We start from the raw sequence: 19,218 nt of genomic DNA, 5'->3' as shown, positions 1-19,218 counted from the left end.
TTCATTTTTGTTGTCTGTGTAATCAGCTTTTCTTTGTCCTGCTCTTCCATCATAGAAATATTCCTCGTTACATGCTGTGCTGGGGAGAGAGCAGGCTTCGTTGTACAATTCATCCTGTCAACCTACAATGCCTTAAGTGAATTTGTACAAAGCGGTCCAAGAGTGAAGCTGGGCCAGAAGTTTGTTCAGGAGCAAGAACCTGCTCACGTTGCGCAACGTCAGTGGTTTCCATAAGCCTCAGAGTCCATCTGAACTCTTGTGGATACTTCATTGGTGTTGTGCAACTTGCAGCTGTTTTGTTCTGGAGCTGTGGCAAAGCCTGGGAAGATGTTTGCTGTGTAGTCTCAATGCTGCCTTCTCAGAAGGCTGAAGCATACTTGGGTCCTGCCAGTGCTAGATCAGGAGAAACCGATCTTGCATGTCCCTTGGGCATGGGATTCCTATTGATTCCCCCATTTTCTCCCTGGGAGAGCCATCCATCCTGCACCCTCTGCTCTCTCAAACCAAGGCAAACAGAGAGCAAGCAGCCTGTGACTCCTCTTTTGCTGGAGAAGCTTCTGAGTGGCATTTGGATTTAATTATCCAGTAAGCTTCAGTGCTTGTTTGAATTTGACTGAACTGGCTGAGCTGGCTGCTTGTTTCCATGGAACAAAGTTCTCCACCCTTCTTGGGAGTCAGCTTGGAGACCCCAAGAGCAGTAATTAGGATGGGCAAGAGGCTTAGTCTGGAAAGCATCAGTCCCTGTGCAAAGCTGTCATGGAGAGGACTGGGAAGTGTCGGTTTTGCAACCGATGATGCAAATTGTGCTTCTGCTCTGAAGTTGCTTCAGAGCATGGTGTGGGGTTTTTTTCGCTTTGTTTTGAACAGTTGAAACTTTGGTCGTAGTCCCTCTGAAATGGCAGTTCCCTTGGACTAAAAATGCACTGTTAAAAGTAGTTAAAAAGCTACTTAAGCACATAGAAATAAATTACTTCAAGGAAATTACATATTTCTGCTTGTGCTTAAGTCATGTTCTTTCACACTCTAGCAGCAGAAAACAACCTTTCCTGCTCATATAGGAAGAAGTTTTGTTACCTTATTTTGTAGCAGTGATGGCATGGATGTGTATTTTGGTTTTTTGACAAGTAACACTTATGTTTTATAATAAAAATTATCAAATGCTCTTCAGAATGCTGTTTGGCATCAGGTTTTTAGTAGGTTTAGGAGGAACAAAGATGCTGAGTTAACAGCCTAAATACAAGAAATATCTTCTCTTTCCTCCTTTTTTTTTTCTTTTTTTTTTTTCTTCTAGTACGTGATTCAGGACAGCTGTAGCCCAGTTTTACAAGACTGATTCTAGGCTGATGAAGTTGATGGTTGGATATTTCTGAAAATGGGCTAAATTTAAGCAGTTACTGAAAGTGAGTGCATGCTTCTCTTTTTGCTGTCTTGGGAGAGATGCAAAAGGATGCTTCTGGCAGAGATGTGTAGCCTGACTTTCTAAGGAAATGTGACTTTCATAATCATGCAGGTGGGGGTTGCAGTACCAGGAATTTTTAAACTTGTATTTGATGAACTCAGAAGACCACATTGCAAAAAGTTTTTGACAAAATTGATGGGTAGGTAGAGGAGGAAGACTCCGTTACTGCTTTGAGGGCAATGTAGTATAAACCCAACCTTTCCTGGACATTGGAAACCCCTCAGGGTTTAAGGAGATAACAGAAGTCCATGGGAAATTGGCCTTCCTTGCTTTGTCAATCAGTAAACAACTTGCCACAAGTTGGTTTGAGTACCCTGACTTGGTGACCTGCATAAGCCCCATGTGGTAGGATAGGCAGCAAGGACATACAGGTTTTCTGTACACCCTGCAGAGGTGATTTCCAATCACAGTCTCTCTGCATTTTGCAGGGTTGCTCACTTCCACCTTCCTTCTAGTGATATTACATTGCAATCTCTTGTGACTACTGTCCATATGAATGACAAAGTAACGTACCCTGTAGGAATAACACTGCAGCAGTGACCCTGAATACTCACTCGTCTCTAGTGGTAATAGTGATAGGATCCACTTCAGCTCAAAGATCTGTCTTTTTTTTAATGTATTCAGTGATGCCATGTGCTCAGCAGACATCCTGGCAAAAGCATGGTTCATGCTATTGCTCTCAGCTGTGTGGTTAATCCTCACGGGCACCCATGGGAGGTGGTGGGAGCTCTCTGGGATGTGGTCTATGGGGCACTTGGGCCAGTTCTTGGGGGCTGCCAGGTCTTTCTCTTGGGAGGAAGGGAGGGAGCAGCTTACAGTCACTCCAGAAGACTTTGAAGTTACTCTGTCCCTGTTTGTTGGCATATTATTTTTTTATTATTATTACTACTGACCTCCAGCAAACCCTGCTGTCCCTCCTTGGGACAGGCAGTGCTGAATCTTAAAAGTTCTGGAATATCCTTGGAGGGCACCAGTGTGTTAACCAGAGATGCATCTCCTAGCAGATGCTGCCAGGCACGTCCAGGGTGGTTTGGAGGTGGGAGAGTGGTGGTGAATCTAGTGGTTTTGCTACCAAAAGCCCAGCTCTGCCACTGCCTGTTGAAGCCCTGTTTCCCCATGTCATTATGGACTGTGTTTTGTGTCAGTGAGTTCAGGAAACTTTTGTTGTCTCTCGGGTTGGAAAAAAAGAAAGGGGTGAGGGATATTTTAGAGATTATAGCTTTGGTGGAAAATTCCTGGAGGGCGGTGTGTGTGGTTTTTGTTTTTGTGTTTGTTTTTTTTTTAACTTGTCCTTCCCCCCCTTTCCCTTCCCCTTCCCCTCCACAAAAAAAGTGGTTTTTTTTCTTCTTTTTTGTGTTGTTTTTTTTCCTAGTATAAAATCTGTCTGGAAAACTATGCTTGTCACCAGAGGTCCCTTTTAACAACAACAACAAAAAAAACCAAACAAAAACCCCAACCCAAACCCCAAACTATGGGAACATTCTTGTTGGGGTTTTTTGGTATTTGGTTTGTTGTTTTGTTTTTGTTTTTATCCCCTGAACTAGAACTGAAAGTTACCTTTTTCTTGAGTGTTTTCTTGCAGCATTTCAGGTTATGCTCCCTGCCACCCCTCTGGAAAAACATACCTGTGTTTTTAGTGGGTAGGGGAATGTGGAAGAGAAGACGAATTGCACTTTAATGTGCTTTGATATGAATTTTATTATTTTATTAATTATATATTTAACATTTTTATGTAGATATATATTTATATTGTATTTTAAATATTTATATACACACGCATTGCCTACAGGAAAATGTAGGCATTTTCCTAATGCCCGGTGTAGGCATTAGAGCTCATTTCTGAGCTCTAAAATAAAAGTGACACTGGATTTTAAACATTTTCCCCCATTTTTCCCCTTATTTCTTTAATGAGATGGCTCTGGGTGCACAGCACGGATGAGAATTTTTTTTCTCACATCTTTTGTTTTTTTCACAGCTTCAGCCCTGATACAACCCAGCAGGAGGAGTGGGAAAAGACATGATGATGTATCTTGAATATGAGGATCCAGGACATATACCTCCCTGGGGAAAGAACCTCAGTATTTGGGTCCAATCCTGGATGTTTTCATGTAGTTTTTGTTATCTTTCGCATCTTTGTGAACTTGGAGTTAAATCTGGCTTTGGCGTAGGGGTGGCTCTGTCCCTGGAGACACTCAGTTTTACACAAAATGTGGTAGCTGTATTTGTATTTTTGCAGTAATAGCTGCATTTGCCTGATACCTGCATGTCTTGATTGTATCATGAGCGTGGAGCATGCAACGGGTTCTCACACCCTTCTAACAAGTGTGCTGTGCCCTAGGTCTTGATAGGGTTTGTAGTGCTTGTGGTTGGTATTTTGCAATGTAATAGTTTATAGCTGCTTTAAGAGACCACAACCATAGATGTAAAATTGTTGAAAAGGAGGAGATTGGTTTCAGATTGAATGGGTCCTTCAAAGTTTTCTAGTTACTGCAGAAATTGGAAATACCATGTGGACTCTCAGTGTGTCTCTCTCTTCTAGCCAGCATAGTTGAGTTTGTTACCTCTTCTAATGAGGTTTTTTGCCCTCTCCTGTGGTTTCTCACTGGCTCTAGTTTTGAAACTCAGTTGTGGTTCTTGAGCATCTTTAAATGAAGAGGGTGGAAACGAGGAGATGAACAACTGTGTTGTACTCCATCACCTGCTGTGTGAGCTTTCTGGGTCCTGAAAGGTTTCTGTCCTGTAGAGTACCACCTTATACCTCGCAAACTGGATCCAGCCCCCTGGACAGTGGATCTGGCCTATGGGTCTCTCTCCAAAGGACCCTATGGGCAGCAGACATGGGCTATGAGCTGGAGAAGTGGTCGCCCACAGTCAGCTACTGGCTTTTCTGAGGATCTGTCTCACCTGTGATGAAGAAAGCTGTATTTCCAAGACACGATGGGCTGGCAGGGACTGTGGTGTAGTTTTTGAATGCCTCTCTTAATTGGAAGGCTAGACACTGTGTCTTTTGACCCATTTGGGTTGAAAGATTGTATTTGCAATGCTGTATTTTCACTCTGCAGTTCCAGGGGTGAGGTTGCCTTCCACACTTCAGTTGTCTCTCCTTCTTTTGCAGATGAAGAAGAAGCTCTGAACTCTATTATGAAGGATTTGGCAGCGTTGGGCAAATGTGGGGGGCTGCTGGACAGCAACAGGAATAAAAACAGCGTCCACTCCAGCAAACAGGTAAGGCATTGCTTGAGTCCACCCTAAACTCCAGTAGACCAAAGAGGTGGGCATGGTGCTTACCATGCTGGGAGAACAGAGTTTAGATGTTAGAACTGAAGTTAGCAAGTGCTGCAGGAGCTTAGCATGTCAGAAATAACATAATTTTACCGAGGCATAAAATTTAGGACCCCTTTTTGAAGAGCTGTAAAGAAGCTACAGGCATTCCCCCTATCCCAGCGGAACAATGGAGGAGCAGAGAACAGTGATACTCCAAATATAGCATATAGCAATAGAGCCTGAAACTGGTTTTAAATCTCAAATCCCACCCCAAGGCACTTCTTTCTCTTGCTTAGCACTGAAAGTAGTAGAACTTGTTACAGGCTATGCAGTTTTAAGATTTGGATTAGTCAAATGTTTCCTGTTGACAGCGTTGATGAAATACAGTATTTATCATGTGCACATTTTACTTCAGATATTTGAAAGACAGACTGCTAAATTTGAGCTGTAGACACTCAGGTTCTTTTGGGAGGAATAATGTCATTCTTATATAAAGTGTTTAAATATTAATTACTGATGTTTATGCTCCTAAAACCAAACATTTTGGCACTGTTGCACATTCAGAGTTGATTTGGTGAGCAAAAATGTTGTCCCTTGAGCAATGTCAGAAATTATTCGCTGACATAGATATAATAGCTAAAGTGGATTTAATAGCTTGTTTGTGTACATAGCAAATATTACGTGAACAGAAAAGCTGTGAAGAAAGAATTCAGTTGTCAGAAAAGGAAGAAAAAAAGAAGGGGAAAAATAAGAGGACTGGGATGCTGTTGGAGAAGCATGCGAGCAAATCCACTTGGAATTCTAGTGCTATGGATTAGAATAAGCTTGCAATCAACTTTGCAGTTGCTGAATGCCTAGCAAGGAAGAAAACAAATTGTCATTTACTGTCGTCATGTATATTTTAATGGCACTTGTGCTACTAACAAAGAACTCTGGACGCAGAGGGGAAAGATCCTTTCCCGAATCCCTCTAGACTTCCTAGACACATGCAGACGAAAACACGTGCGCACGTAGCATGTCTGTTTTAAAGTGTGTCCTGGCGGTAGCAGCTGTCCAAGTTGAATCACTGGATTTGTGTTCAGCTCATGCTGAAATAAGTCCAAGATGTTTACAAAACTGACCAGAGAAATTCAGAGCTGGCTCTCTGCAGCTGCAGGCAAAGCAGACAATCCAGCGCAGCTTTGGATGGCTCTGAGAGTAGCATTTTCTGCAAGTTGATGGGTGGGGACCATACCAAGCCATCTTGGGTTGCTTTCAGGATAGCAAAGCTTTTTAGACTTCTCTTAAATAACATACTTGTTTTCTCACAATGGGGGAAAATCCCTGCTGTCATTTTTGAAAACTGTTGCTGTAAATGCAGCAGATGATACACAGTTAACAAGATAATTAGTCAAAAATAAGGAAAATAATAGTTTTTGTTGGCTGAATTGTTATCTACAAAACTTTCATAAAGTTGATGTCTTGCAATCAAATTCGTATCCACCGCCCATCCACTCTGTATCTTCGTTTATAAGTCACCAATAGAGTTACGTTGTGATCTGATATCAGCGTTAGAATTGTTGGCTGCCACTTGCGTTTAATTTTATTATATTAGGAATCAAACTTTCCTTCCCAATTACAGCATTGATGCTTGGAAAAACATTGCCTCCTTTATGAATTTTCTTTTTATCCATAAGCAGACCAGCCGTAGCTGCGTGCTCGTTGTTACTTAGAGCTTTCCAATGGAGGAGATGCAAATAGTCAGCATCCTGCTCTCCTTGCGCATCCGGGGTTGAGGATTCAGACCAACAGGCCCCAGGAGATGAAGGGCGTTGGAGTATGTTGAATTGTTGCTTCACTAAATTGGACTAGCTGGAACAAGTCTGGCTTGCGGGAGGATGGGAGTCTAGTCTGTGAGGTGGGGAGTGGCCAAAGTAGGTGGAATTAGTGGGGACTTGGTTCACGTTTGCAGCTCAGAAACTTTTAATTGACTTGTTTGGGTCACTTTTACTTTTTTTTTTCCTTGTTTTTTAGCACAGAAATTGATTGGGGGAAAAAGATTGTTTTGGAAATGCTGTTGTCATGCCTGTGATTTGTTGTTCCTTTGGTACTTGGTGTTCCCTTTTTTTTGCTTTCTTTTTTATTTTTTTCTGTGATCACGTTGGCTGGTTGGAGTGAAGGATGCACTGCACAGTCTTCCATCTTGGAGAGGGGGAGTGAGGCATGGGGCATTTAGATGCTAAATTTTCCTCTTGGGAATCTTACTGTAGGTGTCTCTTATGAGGCCCTGCAGCAACATGCTCACATTGAAAAATTTGGGTCTGGACGTTCAGTTGTTGGATTAAAAAAAAAATAAAATCTCTTTCTCTGTGGAAAAATGCTTTTTCTGAGGCATGGGAATCCTTCAGTCAATGTTCCAAATTTCCACTGAAAAACACTTTAAATAAGAATGTGTTGACTAACTAGCCTGTCCCTTTGTGGCTTGCAGCAGTTTTTTGGTCCACAGAGAAACACGACCAAAGTGTTATCTCATCCCTGTCTCCTGGAGGGGTTCCTTTGTTCTCTCTTGACAGAAGTTGAAATTTGGAGCCTGCCAGATAGTATTCCTGGTAGGCCTGGGCCACACAAGAAAGTAGTCTGTGGTGGTACGTGCTACACAATATTTTTTCCCCAAAATATCGACAGTTTTGCTTCAGATCATCTTATGAAATTAACATTCTTTGGCAAATTGTGTAAAAATCTTTCTTTTTTTAGTTTGCTTTCCTTACAAATGAGTTGAGGACTAAGGCTGAGTTTCTGGATGTCTAACGACTCATGGCAGAACAAGCTGGAAATGAGAACAGCAATATCTGGTGCACAGTGCAGATAAATTTCCTCCCTTAGATTATCCAGGCAGCTGGCAGCAGACGTGATGGCTGAGCTTGAATCTCCTGAGTCCTGGTCAGGTGTGTCAGCCACTACGTGATGCTGCCTTTCTGCCTTGTGAGAAAACGGGGTAGAGGGATAGAGATGGACACCCTTTTCCTTCTGCATGTGAGTCACAATCTAAAAGGGAGCCGTTCTTTGGGAGCAGGGGGATCATCCTGACGTTATTCCTAGTGCATCCTCTGCACTATTATTCCTCCATTATTCCTTTTATCACTCCATTATTCCTCGTCCATCATCTGGCATGGCTGGAAGGAGTCCTTTCAGGCAGTCTCCTGGACTGAACAGACAAAGGAATTTGTTTATAGCAGTGGCTCTGAAGAGGGGAAGGAGGAGACAGCAGAATAAAGATCTGCACTGTGATCACTAAGGAAAAAGATGAGTGGAATAAGAAGGGAAACCACAAAGAATTAGAAATCCTAAACAAAAGCATGGAGGAGAAAGGAGCAATTATATTAACATTTATTTTGCATCTGTCTATTTATGTGCAAATCCATTTATTTACATAAATAGCACTTGGCAACTCGCAGCATGAAGTTGGTTGTCAGTGCTGCATTTCGGTCTAATGACAAGGCATTGGTGTGGGCCTCTATCACAGCTGATGACAGCTAGCAATTCCTCTGGCACATTAATTTTGATTGCAAGTTCCCCCATGGCAACGAAGTCCAATACTTGCAAGGAACATTTTCCCATGCACAACAAATGTCAGACTGACCTAAAAGTTGTTCTTTTAGTAAATTACCTCCGGATTCTCTTTTCTTTGGCAAGTTTGATGCAGGACAAGGCTTGCTCATAACTAGAATAAAATACAGCTCATGTTCTAGGGCTCTCTGTTTGTAGGTCTTCAAGCAGCCTAAAAGGAGTTTGGCTTTATCACATCTGTTTTACCGTTGGGGAATATGATGAGGGTCCATAAATATCACCTTGAAGATGGGAGTCTCTATGAGGAGATCTGCAGGGATTGCCCCATCTGGGGAGCAGAAGCAAGGGACCGAGAGGGGAGCAGCACCGGTTGGGAAAGGCTTGGCTGGAGATGGCAAAGGCAGTGGAGTCACAAGGATTTGGGGAAGAGGCTTTCCCTTGTCTGTGTGTGGAGCTGACTTGGGTGCTAAGAGAGTAATACCAAGGAGAAATCCAGCTGGAAAAAAACCTATTCCCTGCCAGGTAGGTGGTTTTGGATAAACATTTTGAAGCCTGTGATTTCTGCTGCTGTATAAACCAAAAATATCTGTAACAGGGAGCAATGAACCCTCTAGACATCATCTTTCCACTTGCCTCTGAGCTGCTCACGTGCTGGGCTTGCTTTTTCGGAGGAAAAGAGCTGTAAGGATCCAGGGGGACCAGGATATCTTGTAGCTTCCACCCACCGAGAGGAGAAGGGGGCAATCCCAGACAAACCCCTTTCTGTCTGGTTGCTGAATAACCCGAAGTGCGTGGGGGTTCTGTGCAGATAATTCCTAATGATGCAGATTAGTCATCTCCTATTGCGGTTTAGGGACGTGGTCCAGCTGTCTGGCTTGTAACGAACGTCCCATTGCTAAAAGCAGGGGCGAGCACAGGATTAATGCAAACAACGTGCACATCGGGGAGGTGCAGAAGTCCCCTCAGCCTGGCCCTGTGGTGCTGATTTCTCTTGGCCGAAGCCAGAAGTTGAGGAGAAATCCCACCGCTTTGTGGCTTTGTACAAAGGAGTAACTAGAGCACTAATGCTTGAACGCTGCACAGCTCAGCAGGGTTTTCTCATTGTTTCCTAATCCAACAAGTAGAAAATAAGAGAAGTGAATATAATCTCTCTGCTTACCCTCCAGCATGCAGAAATGGGTCTCCTTCATTGCCCCTATTTTACCCAGGGGGGAAACTGAGGCAAAGTAAGTGTCCAAGGTCTCATGGGTGGGTAAGAGCAAAGCTGGAATGAGCCCCTCTTGGTGCAGTGCTGAAGGGATGGGGGGGGCCCTTGTGATGATTTTTCCTGCCTTTCTTGACCTCAGAAGGGTTAATGCTGGAGTTGGAGGCTTTGTCCCAGGTGGTTTGTGAGGCAACCATGGATTTGGATGGAAGGAGTGATCCAAAGGCCCTGTTCCTGTGGTGTCTCAGCATGGGCAAAGCTGTCCTCTGGTTAGGTTTGACAAAAGCAGCTTTAAAAGCTAGCCACAGAGGTGGAGTCCTACCAGAACGCTGTTTCTGACAGCAGCTGAATTTGGGAGGAGGAGAGGACGTGATGGGGGGTAGTCCTTGAACTGGGATTTTACAGGGTGGCAGCTTTAGGTGCTTCAGCTCTTGGTGCCACACTAGCGCACGGGCAGACGTGGAGGTGCAGGGATGTCCCCTCTGCTGGGTCCCTGCCTGCAGTCAGTGGCATTGAAGCGATGCAGCGAGGGCGTCCCTGTGCTGTCGGACACCCTTCTCCGGCGGCATTGCTCAGCGTGGACCCGTACCCTGATCTGATCGACCCTCTGGGTGTTCAGCACCTTCTGTTCCTCCGAAGCTGCTTCCATTTTAGGCCTAACCGCATGTTTTCTTGCTCTCCGTGTGTGCTTTTATTACAAACAGCAGTCAGCTCTTCAGGGATCTCTGTATAAGATCATGATTCACCTCATTTGGAAACACTTTTTCCATTTTTTTCCAACATTTTGCTTAATCTAAACCAGGGCGCAGGGCTGCTTGCTCCAGCTCTGGGGGCCGAGCTTGGCCGAGCCTGCCGGGGTGCGTGGTCCCCAGCCGAGCAGGCAGAAGCGGTTGCCCCCTTCCCCCCTCCTCAGTTCCCATCAGCGCTTCCTCTGAAGCTCGGCAGTTGCGGTCTTTTTTTGTGAAATTAGAAGTTTTGAGGAAGGAGCTAAAAATACCTCAAGGAAAGCCTGGAAAGATGGTGATGGGTTTGTGGCCACAACGGTGGCTTTGCTTTTTCCTTTCCCAGGCGGATGGCAAGAAAGAGTAAAATACTGTTTGTTAGTGGGGCTGGAGGAAATGCCGGTACAAGTATCTTGGAGAAGAAATTATTCCAGAAACGAAGGGAATTACTGTGGTATTTCCTGTCAGGGTTGTCGCTTATTTTGTTTGTGTCGCAGCAGGGCCTACAGGCGCCAGCCGAGACGTGGGCTGCTCTGTGCCCCATGTCATACGGAAATGTACATGAAGAGGGAAAGTTGCTCAGTTCATACAACCCGGGAGATCAAACATCTAAATTTTATGCTTGGCTCTGCCACTCTGCTTCATAGAATGAATCACAGAATGGTTTGGGTTGGAAGGACCTTTAAAGATCATCTAGTTCCAACCCCCCTGCCATGGGCAGGGAAATCTTTCACTAGACCAGGTTGCTCAATGCCCCATCCAACCTGGCCTTGAACATGTCCAGTGATGGGCCATCCACAGCTTCTCTGGGCAACCTGTTCCAGTGTCTTACCAACCTCATAATTTTTTTTTTTTTCCTTATAACCAATGTAAATCTAGCCTCTTGCAGTTTAAAACTGTTGCCCCCAGGCTGGGCTTTACCTTCACATCCTTAGGAAAATCACTTCGCACCTCGGTTTCCTCTGCTTGCTCCCATTACCTGCCTCAGCTTTCATAACATTCCATGAAACTGTCAATGAAATCCTCTGGTAGAGCTCAGTGTTGAAGGCTGGTGCCTTGTGGCATGGCCTTACCTGTCTCCTCCACCATATTTAACACATGCCCTTCTTGGATGTCTCAGCTTATTCTCCTACAGCAACTAATGACCTCTTGATTGCAGGGAGAACAAGGCTGCCATTAACCTCAGTTAACATCTGATGGCAGGGAGGGTAAATAGCATGACTTGGATTGTGCAAGGAGTCGCCGCTGTTGTCTTCATTCCTCACAAAATTGCAGAAGTGAGTAGGACCTGGCAGCTTCCACAACCTGCCCTCAAGCACTTGTATGTTGTGTTGAGGTCCTTACAGAGAAGATGCTGATCCTGCCTTCCCCTCAATCGTGCATTTGAGACGCTGGGTGCAGACTTGCGTGAGATTTTGCTCCAGCACTTGGCAGTGCCCCAGACTCCCTGTGTAATCTCAAACCGGTTGCTCCAAACCAGATTTCCATGGGTGTAAAAAGTCATAGCCTGCTCCAGCATTTAGGAAGTGCTTTGCATCCCCCTGGGGCTTCCTAGTGCTTTGGGCACTGCCCACCTCTTTTTCTTTTTTTTTTCTTTAAAGGAAAAAAAGTATTTATTGCTGATAGCAGTGATGAATTCAGCTTTACTGTGGGTCAAAACATGAGCAACCCAAGGGAAGACTGAAAAATAAAACTGTAAGCAACTTCTCAGACTATAGATAAATATATATTCGTCCCTCTTCCAAATGCTTGTAAGCTTAAGGTCTTGGTTTCTTTGAGGAAGGTGAGAGGTTAATGTGTTTTATATCAGAAAAAAAATAAATAATCTAATTAACAAATGAAGTCAAATTTCATTTCCCTATTGCAGCCGGTGTGTTTATTGCTCTACTCAGAAGCAGAACGGAGCAGTGTGGGGCAGCTGGCTTACTTCTGTTGGCTTCCGGCCACAGCACATCAACCCTGTTGTTGATGTAGAAGAAAAGGATGCAGGAGGGTCGTGGCTCATTTTTTTCCTTTTCTTCTCTCTCTCTGGAGCTTTATATGAGTGTTTTGACATTTTTCCAGCCACAAGCTGTTTTTCAAAACTTATTTGTCTGCGAAATTTGTGTTGCTCAGCATAAACAGGCATTGTGTGCTATGTCCCAGCTCGGTGCAGCATTTGGGTCTGCACTGAAAGTGAAACCTGTGTTTTGAAAGGTTTCCTGCAGCGAGGCTGGAGCTGCGTGAGCTTTTCCCCTTACACGTCCTGCTCCTTTGTAAGGAGAAACCTCGAAAGTTCTTCTCCCTGATTTTTTCCCTTACTTTAGAGAAGGGCTTTGTGGAGCTACATGCAGTGAACCCACATCAGCTGATTTACTGCCAGCATCCAGGAGGGCTGAATCAGCCAGGCCCTGTTCAGAGAGGCACATGCAAATAAAAATTGGCATAAGAGGTTCCATATGTTTTTTTCCTTTTCCAACAGAGATAATCCAAGGTGGCAATCCCACCTGTATTTGCCTGTCTCTCTAGAATGATTTCGACCTTCAACACTAGGTTGGTTATGGGCATCCCTTCTCCGTTTGAATTTTGGACTGGTTTAGAGTTAGTTTGGTTTTTTTACGAGTTGGGCCTGTTCTAGAAGTGAACCTGGAGTTTGTCCAGAAGTTGTGGGTCTGGAGAACTGGCTGTAGACACTGAGGTGATGTAAGTGCCTGTTTAGCACAGGCCTGTAACACTGCTGGAGTGCCCCATTTGGTGACTGTCCTGGCACTGGTTCTTCCCAGCCTTTCTGGAAACACAGAAAATGCCACAAGTAGAACTAAAAAGGATGTGTTTTGGGTGATCCAACATGCTTACCCTGAATCTGCTGGGTTTTGGTTTTTGGTTTTTTTTTTTCCAAGCATTTCAACCTCGTTGCCTCCAGCCTTGACTTCCTGAAGTTCGGTGGGTGTTTGCAGAACTCAAGGAGTTGTCAGTTTAAAAATAAACCTAAGGACACCCGTCCAGCTCATTTTCCTCATTAGAGACAAAGCTGTTTCACTGTGGCTCTGCTTTCCCTCTGAGAGGATGGAAAGTGTGCCTTCACGCATTGGCAATCCAGGGTGAGAGATAAGGCCCTTGCTCAGGAAGGGCTGTCACCCACCCGTTCGGGGATTATCCCTGTGAGATGCTGGCGGCACAGGACTGAGTCCTCCCTCGTGTTACACCTTGGAGGGAGGTGGCAAGCGCTTTTTTCTCCATGGGAAGAAAACTACTGTTTGAGGAAGCTTGTGTGCACTAGCGGGGGCAGAGCCCTGGTTAACTGGGGTGACTAAACCTGGTCTGAGAAGTAAAGAGGGTTTTGATCTGCCTTGGAGACCATTGGAAAGTCCTGGCATGAGCCAAGGGGTGCTAGAGGGGTGCTTGGCTCAGGCTCAGTCTGAGAAGCTGAATGAATGAAAAGGCTCCTTGTGGTCTTGATTGCTGCGAAATATGCACAAATAGAGGATGGGAGAAGTGGCTTTTACTAGTCCCTGTGTTCTCTATTAAACATCCTCTGGGCTTTGCTTTTGGGTTTCCAACAGAAAAGTACTGGGGTAAAACCATGGGGAGCGCTGAAGATGGACAGACATCAGACACTTAACATGTTTGCCTCTTTGATAATAGTGCCTTGTTCCCAACTGAGTTCAGAGCATTTGCAATTTTCCACTTTTACTAATGTATTTTATTAAAACTAACAGTTATACAGATGAATCAGTGTCCTCTGGTCAAAAAATAAGGTCTTCTGTAAACAAGCACATTTATCAGCAATGTGGAGTTTCCTCAGATTCCACGAGTCCAGCAGGTAGCTTGGCCCTAAATAGACCAAATGCCCACTGGAGTTAGGGGAGTCTCCCTGAGAACTCCCATCAGCTTTGGATCTGCGAGTCAATCTGGGATGCAGTTTAGGACTTAACCATTTTCTGCTTTTTCTTTCAGCAGCGAAATGTCAGGATCAAGTTTGAATATGAAGGAGAAAAAAGGTATGTACCAACCCACTCCCCCACAGGTACAGGGGCAAATTTCCTTTTTTTACCCAACATTGTTCTACTGACTTCAACCAGCTGCAGATGAGCTCACAGCAGGTTTTGTTCCCCTAAAATCAACTACAGTTTTATATGCAAGAGCCTTGCCTCGTCATCCCATTTGCCACAAGTACCTCCTGGGATTTGCACACAGGCAAAGTGGTTCGAAGCTGGAGTCATTAAGTGCCTCTTACCAGGGATATAGGGTGCATGCTTGGATCCTTTTCTCTTTTAATTCTTGAGCCCTGCTGAACCACAGCTGAGCTGCAACTCTACAGAAATGCATCCTTTGATTAGCAGCCTATGACACTTACTTAAGATAACCAGATTTTGGGCATGGGTCCCATAAAAATAGAGCTGGGAGTTAAAGCTTGCCCGCCCTTCCCTGCTTGACATTTTCATGGAAGGTGTCACTGAGCTTGGTGCTCAGTGACTGTGGCAGGGCAGGACACAGGGCTGGAAACTCACAGGCTGATCATCCAAGTTGCATGTTAAAGCCAAAGAAAATTTAAGTCATGTTATCGTAGGGCTGGACTGAACCTGCTGGTATGTACCTGTAGAGCTGCTGCATGTGATGGTGCAAGAGAGTCACAGGATGCCGAAGTGCATCGTTCTCTCTTACATCCCTCTGCTCTACTCAGAGCCACTTGCTGAAAGTGGAGATGGTAAATCACTGACCAGTGCCTCATCCTACGTCTTCTTCAGTGAAGGGCTGCTGGACTTTCTTCTTTTCCACTCATACTTCACAGCAGAGGGAGGAGCAGAGGGGCTGCACTAGGTTTTTTGGTAGATGTTCTTGCAGGGTAGGTCAAGTCCCCTCTTGGGCATAGCAGACAAGCAGCATTTCTGTGAGTGTAAAAGCAAGGAACAAGCTTTATGCTTCGTGATGGAGGAATACGGATCCTTTCTTCTGAATTGTCAGTCTAATCCCAAATTCCAGGATGCTTCTACTAAATTGAGACTATTGTTGTATTTGTTTGTGTATACAGGATTATCCAGTTTCCAAGACCAGTCAAATTCAAAGAAGTGGTGCAGAAGGTCACGGATGCTTTTGGACAGACGATGGACTTAGTCTGTGTGAACAATGAGGTACTCTTCTCCTTACTGCTAAGGGGGAGTTTTAGGGTGCCTGGTGCCCACTTCAGGATTGAGCAGTGGTTTGTTCTTAAGGCCCTAATTTAGTGTTGTACATGGATGTAAAGAAAAAAACCTTAATTTGTGGCTCCCAGCTAGTGAACGTGCAAGAGCTGTGGTCTGGACACAGCTCAGTTGGATTCTCAGACTCTAAGCCAGGCTTTTCCCTTCTCAAAACTATTTCAATTAAGGCCTATTAAGTGGTGACACAGGAACATTGTCTTTCCCCCAGAAGAACAAATCTCCCTAACTCATACGGGGGACGAATCAAGTAACTGAGATGATGGAGACATTGTCAGTTCAGCCGCGCAGTCAGCAGCAGTAGATGTTTTCCTATTAACACCTTTGAGGCAATAGGGCCAACTTTCAGAGTGTGTCTGGCTGGTGAGAGCACTCACAAGGCAGAGAGGAGAACGGCTGGGACCAAATGGCTTTCCTGAGAGCCACATGAAGTGTCTGTAGGCTACTGCGTGTTTGGTTTGGATATGAAGCCTTCCCATCTTGGGGGTAGTTGCAGGAGCATGAAGTCCAGAGTATGAGGGACAGTGCTGCTAACACAGCGTACTTTTATCTCGCACTGACTTTGTTTCACCCCAAAACCCCAGAACCATGTGCATGTTCTTGTGGTTAGGTCTGCAGTGAAATGTGCGTCACTGAAGGTTCCTCTAGCAAGTTCTGTGGCCACATACAATCAGCCAAGAAACCCTCCCTCTGTGATCCTTGTATTTCAAGGCTTGAAGACCTTTCTTCTCCAGCCTTCTTCATAACATAGGCCACTGTGTTTTTCCAACTTTTTCTTTGAGCCCAGCACTGTGTCTGAAAGGAGGGTACTGATGAGGGCCTTTACCTATGTCCTGGTTTCTGCTGGGATAAAATTAATTCTCTCCCCCATCCCACTGAGTGGGGGGCAGCGAGCGAGCAGCTTCGTAGTGCTTAGTTGCCGGCTGGGGTTAAACCACAACAACCTAGAAGGGGGCAATCCTTGGCATCTGTTTTGGCATGCTGAGTGTTTTCCTGTGAGGCATCTTGCCATGAGCTGGGCAGGCATCCGGAGTCACTGGACTCTCAAGGTGGGTTTGGCTTTGGGAAGGAGGAGAGGGTCAGATGACAAATAGGTGGACTTTTAAAGACAAATTCTTTTGGATCTGTCCTGACAGCTTGCTTGTTAAAGTATTAATTGCAAGTGACTAAGAGCCTTTCATTAAGGTATGAATGGAGAGAGAGGTCGTGATGAGCTGTCTCTTTTTTTTTTTCTTTCTCCTTCTTTTTTCTTTTTTTCTCCCTTCTGTTTCAATGGAGATTTGATCCACAAAAAAGTTGCTATTCTTTTATAATAGGGACCTCATGATACCAAAGTGTCCACTGGGTTTTGGCTTTGAATGCAGTCCGGTTTCTAATCTTGGGCATTCTCTGACAACCCTCCTGGGAAAAGCCTGCCATTGAATTCTCCAGGAATGACTCATTTCATTCCAGGTTTCTTTCCACTGGAAGAGGAATTTTTTCCAACAGCAGCAAACAGAAGCTCAAATAATGCATTTTATCCCATGTTAGAGACTGTCTTCCTGGGCATGTGCACAGAACATAGCAGGACCATGAGCAGGCATTTGGGAACTCCTAACTTCTTATGGTTGAGGACGACTTTCAGTGTTGTGTTTTTCTATACATAAAAATTCCTCCTTGTGAGGACCTGTATCTTTGTGCAGAGGTCTGAGCAGTAGTAATTCAGGATTGTTATTGTGGAAACACTATAAACAGACAAAAGTGACCTTTGCGGAGATAGCCTGCACATCCACATGGTGACACACGGGCATCTGGCTCCTAGCGCGTTCTGGGTCAGCTTTTTGTTTCATGACTGCACATCTCAGAGGTAGCCTGACCCTGGACTCGTTACAATTAAATGTTTCACCCTTTCTTCATGCTCAAAGGGAACTGTGCAGTAATTCTTTGTTGCCATCAGATGTTTCTCCTGCGGTAGCACCTTGTAGACCAGAATTACACTGAGGTCAACAGGCCCCTTGTCGTGGTTTAACCCCAGCCAGCAACTAAGCACCACGCAGCTGCTCACTCACTCCCCCCCCACCCAGTGGGATGGGGGAGAAAATCAGGAAAAGAAGTAAAACTCCTGGGTTGAGATAAGAACGGTTTAATAGAACAGAAAAGAAGAAACTAATAATGATAATGATAACACTAATAAAATGACAGCAGTAGTAATAAAAGGATTGAAATGTACAAATGATGCGCAGGGCAATTGCTCACCACCCGCCGACCGACACCCAGCCAGTCCCCGAGCGGCGAATCCCTGCCCCCCCCCTTCCCAGTTCCTAAACTAGATGGGACGTCACATGGTATGGAATACACCGTTGGCCAGTTTGGGTCAGGTGCCCTGGCTGGGCATGAGAAGCTGAAAAATCCTTGACTATAGTCTAAACACTACTGAGCAACAACTGAAAACATCAGTGTGTTATCAACGTTCTTCACATACTGAACACAAAACATAGCACTGCACCAGCTACTAGGAAGACAGTTAACTCTATCCCAGCTGAAACCAGGACACCCCTACAAAAGCTCACTAAATGGCAGTCCCTGTCCCGGTGAAGCAGGAGTCCTGAAGCCAGGATCAGCAAGATGAGCATGCCAGCTGGGTGGAGCAGGGGCATGCATGAATCACATCCTGGTGGGACCGTGGAATCAGCGGGCTTGGGCTGGTAGAGATAAGAGCGGGGCCTGCCCGTGGGTGTACTGCATGGGGCATGTCTGCATGTGCTAGGCTGGGCTCACCTTTCTGACGAGTGGGACAGCAAAATCTGGCCTGGCCAGGGACAGCATGGCGTGCTGTTTTTCAGACAGTCGGCTGTGTTATGGGTTGAAAGACTGGCTTATGCGGCAAATGCTCTGTCTGAATTTGATCTGTATGCACTGCTAAACAGCTGCTCTAGGTCTGACTAAGTGTTACCTTGTTGTTCCATCTGCGTGACCAACTTGTGATGTGACCTCGGGCAGAACACTGAACCTCGGTGTGCCACCAGTTCCCTTCTGACCTCCCCTTGCTTGTCTCCTCTGAGGCTGTCCCTCAGCATCATTTCAGAAGGTTAGGGAGAGTTAAAGCCTAGGGAAGTGGTAGAAGCACCATTACAGGGGGAGGAGATAAAAGCATATTTAACAAACATTTGTCGAGAATTGTTGATGCCAGTTGGTCCTGCATTGGGCAGGAAGATGAACTAATTGACCTCTCGGATTTTTCCCCAACCCTGTTTCCTACTATTCTTTGGCTTTCTGCAGTGTCTTACAGAGTGAGGTCTAGCAATATTGTTGTAGTCGGTGAATACGCACCCTTTGCACTCACTTTCTTAGACTGCACTGGATTGACTACCAAGTCCCATACTAAAACATTAGGCTCCAGGGGAGTATACTGTTTAAAAGCAAGAAGAAAGTCTAATAAGCTCTATTTAGTGAAACTTCTGTGTAGGTAAACTTTGCTGTTCGTCACGGCTGCTCAGTCTGTAGACAGAATAAACCTGTTTACTGGAAATGCACCCTGGCAATTACTTCCATGGTTCTGCATGAGTCTATATTTAGTTTCGTGCCTAGTAGATATCTGTTCCTGATATCCATATGTGCCACAGTCTGGAAGCCAAATGGAGCAAAACCTACTTGCCAGATGTGGGTAATAGGTAAAGCCAAGCTAAATACTGGCTCCAGTCCCTTTTACAGGAGGGCAATTTCTGCCTGATGTTTTTGGCTCCTCTGAAGCAGGCATGCAAACATATTAATGTTGTGATACTGGAGTGAGATGGAGTGACCTGCAGAACATTCTGTTCAAAGCAGCAGCTGAGGGATCGCTCTGAATGCTTGTGAAGAGCTCAGTAA

At 45.0% G+C, this 19,218-nt stretch overlaps 1 protein-coding gene across 2 annotated transcripts in view; it reads left to right on the top strand.

Annotated features, from left to right (window-relative positions):
* LOC142038778 (mitogen-activated protein kinase kinase kinase 3-like) overlaps window positions 1-19,218 on the top strand; it is an 84,504-nt gene that overhangs the window by 34,150 nt on the left and 31,136 nt on the right. The window contains exons 3-5 of one of the 2 annotated variants that reach the window (XM_075044547.1): window positions 4,575-4,684; window positions 14,135-14,175; window positions 15,207-15,306. In XM_075044547.1, the coding sequence (XP_074900648.1) occupies window positions 4,575-4,684; window positions 14,135-14,175; window positions 15,207-15,306 (251 nt within the window). Of the gene's footprint in view, window positions 1-4,574; window positions 4,685-14,131; window positions 14,176-15,206; window positions 15,307-19,218 lie in introns of both variants that reach the window. The other variant, XM_075044536.1, reaches the window with a different exon arrangement.

This window comes from Buteo buteo, chromosome 2 (assembly GCF_964188355.1).
Source record: "Buteo buteo chromosome 2, bButBut1.hap1.1, whole genome shotgun sequence".
In the NCBI taxonomy this organism is placed as follows: Eukaryota; Metazoa; Chordata; class Aves; order Accipitriformes; family Accipitridae; genus Buteo; species Buteo buteo.
The sequence above is the reverse complement of the archived record's forward strand: the minus strand, read 5'-3'. Positions and strand labels throughout refer to the sequence as shown.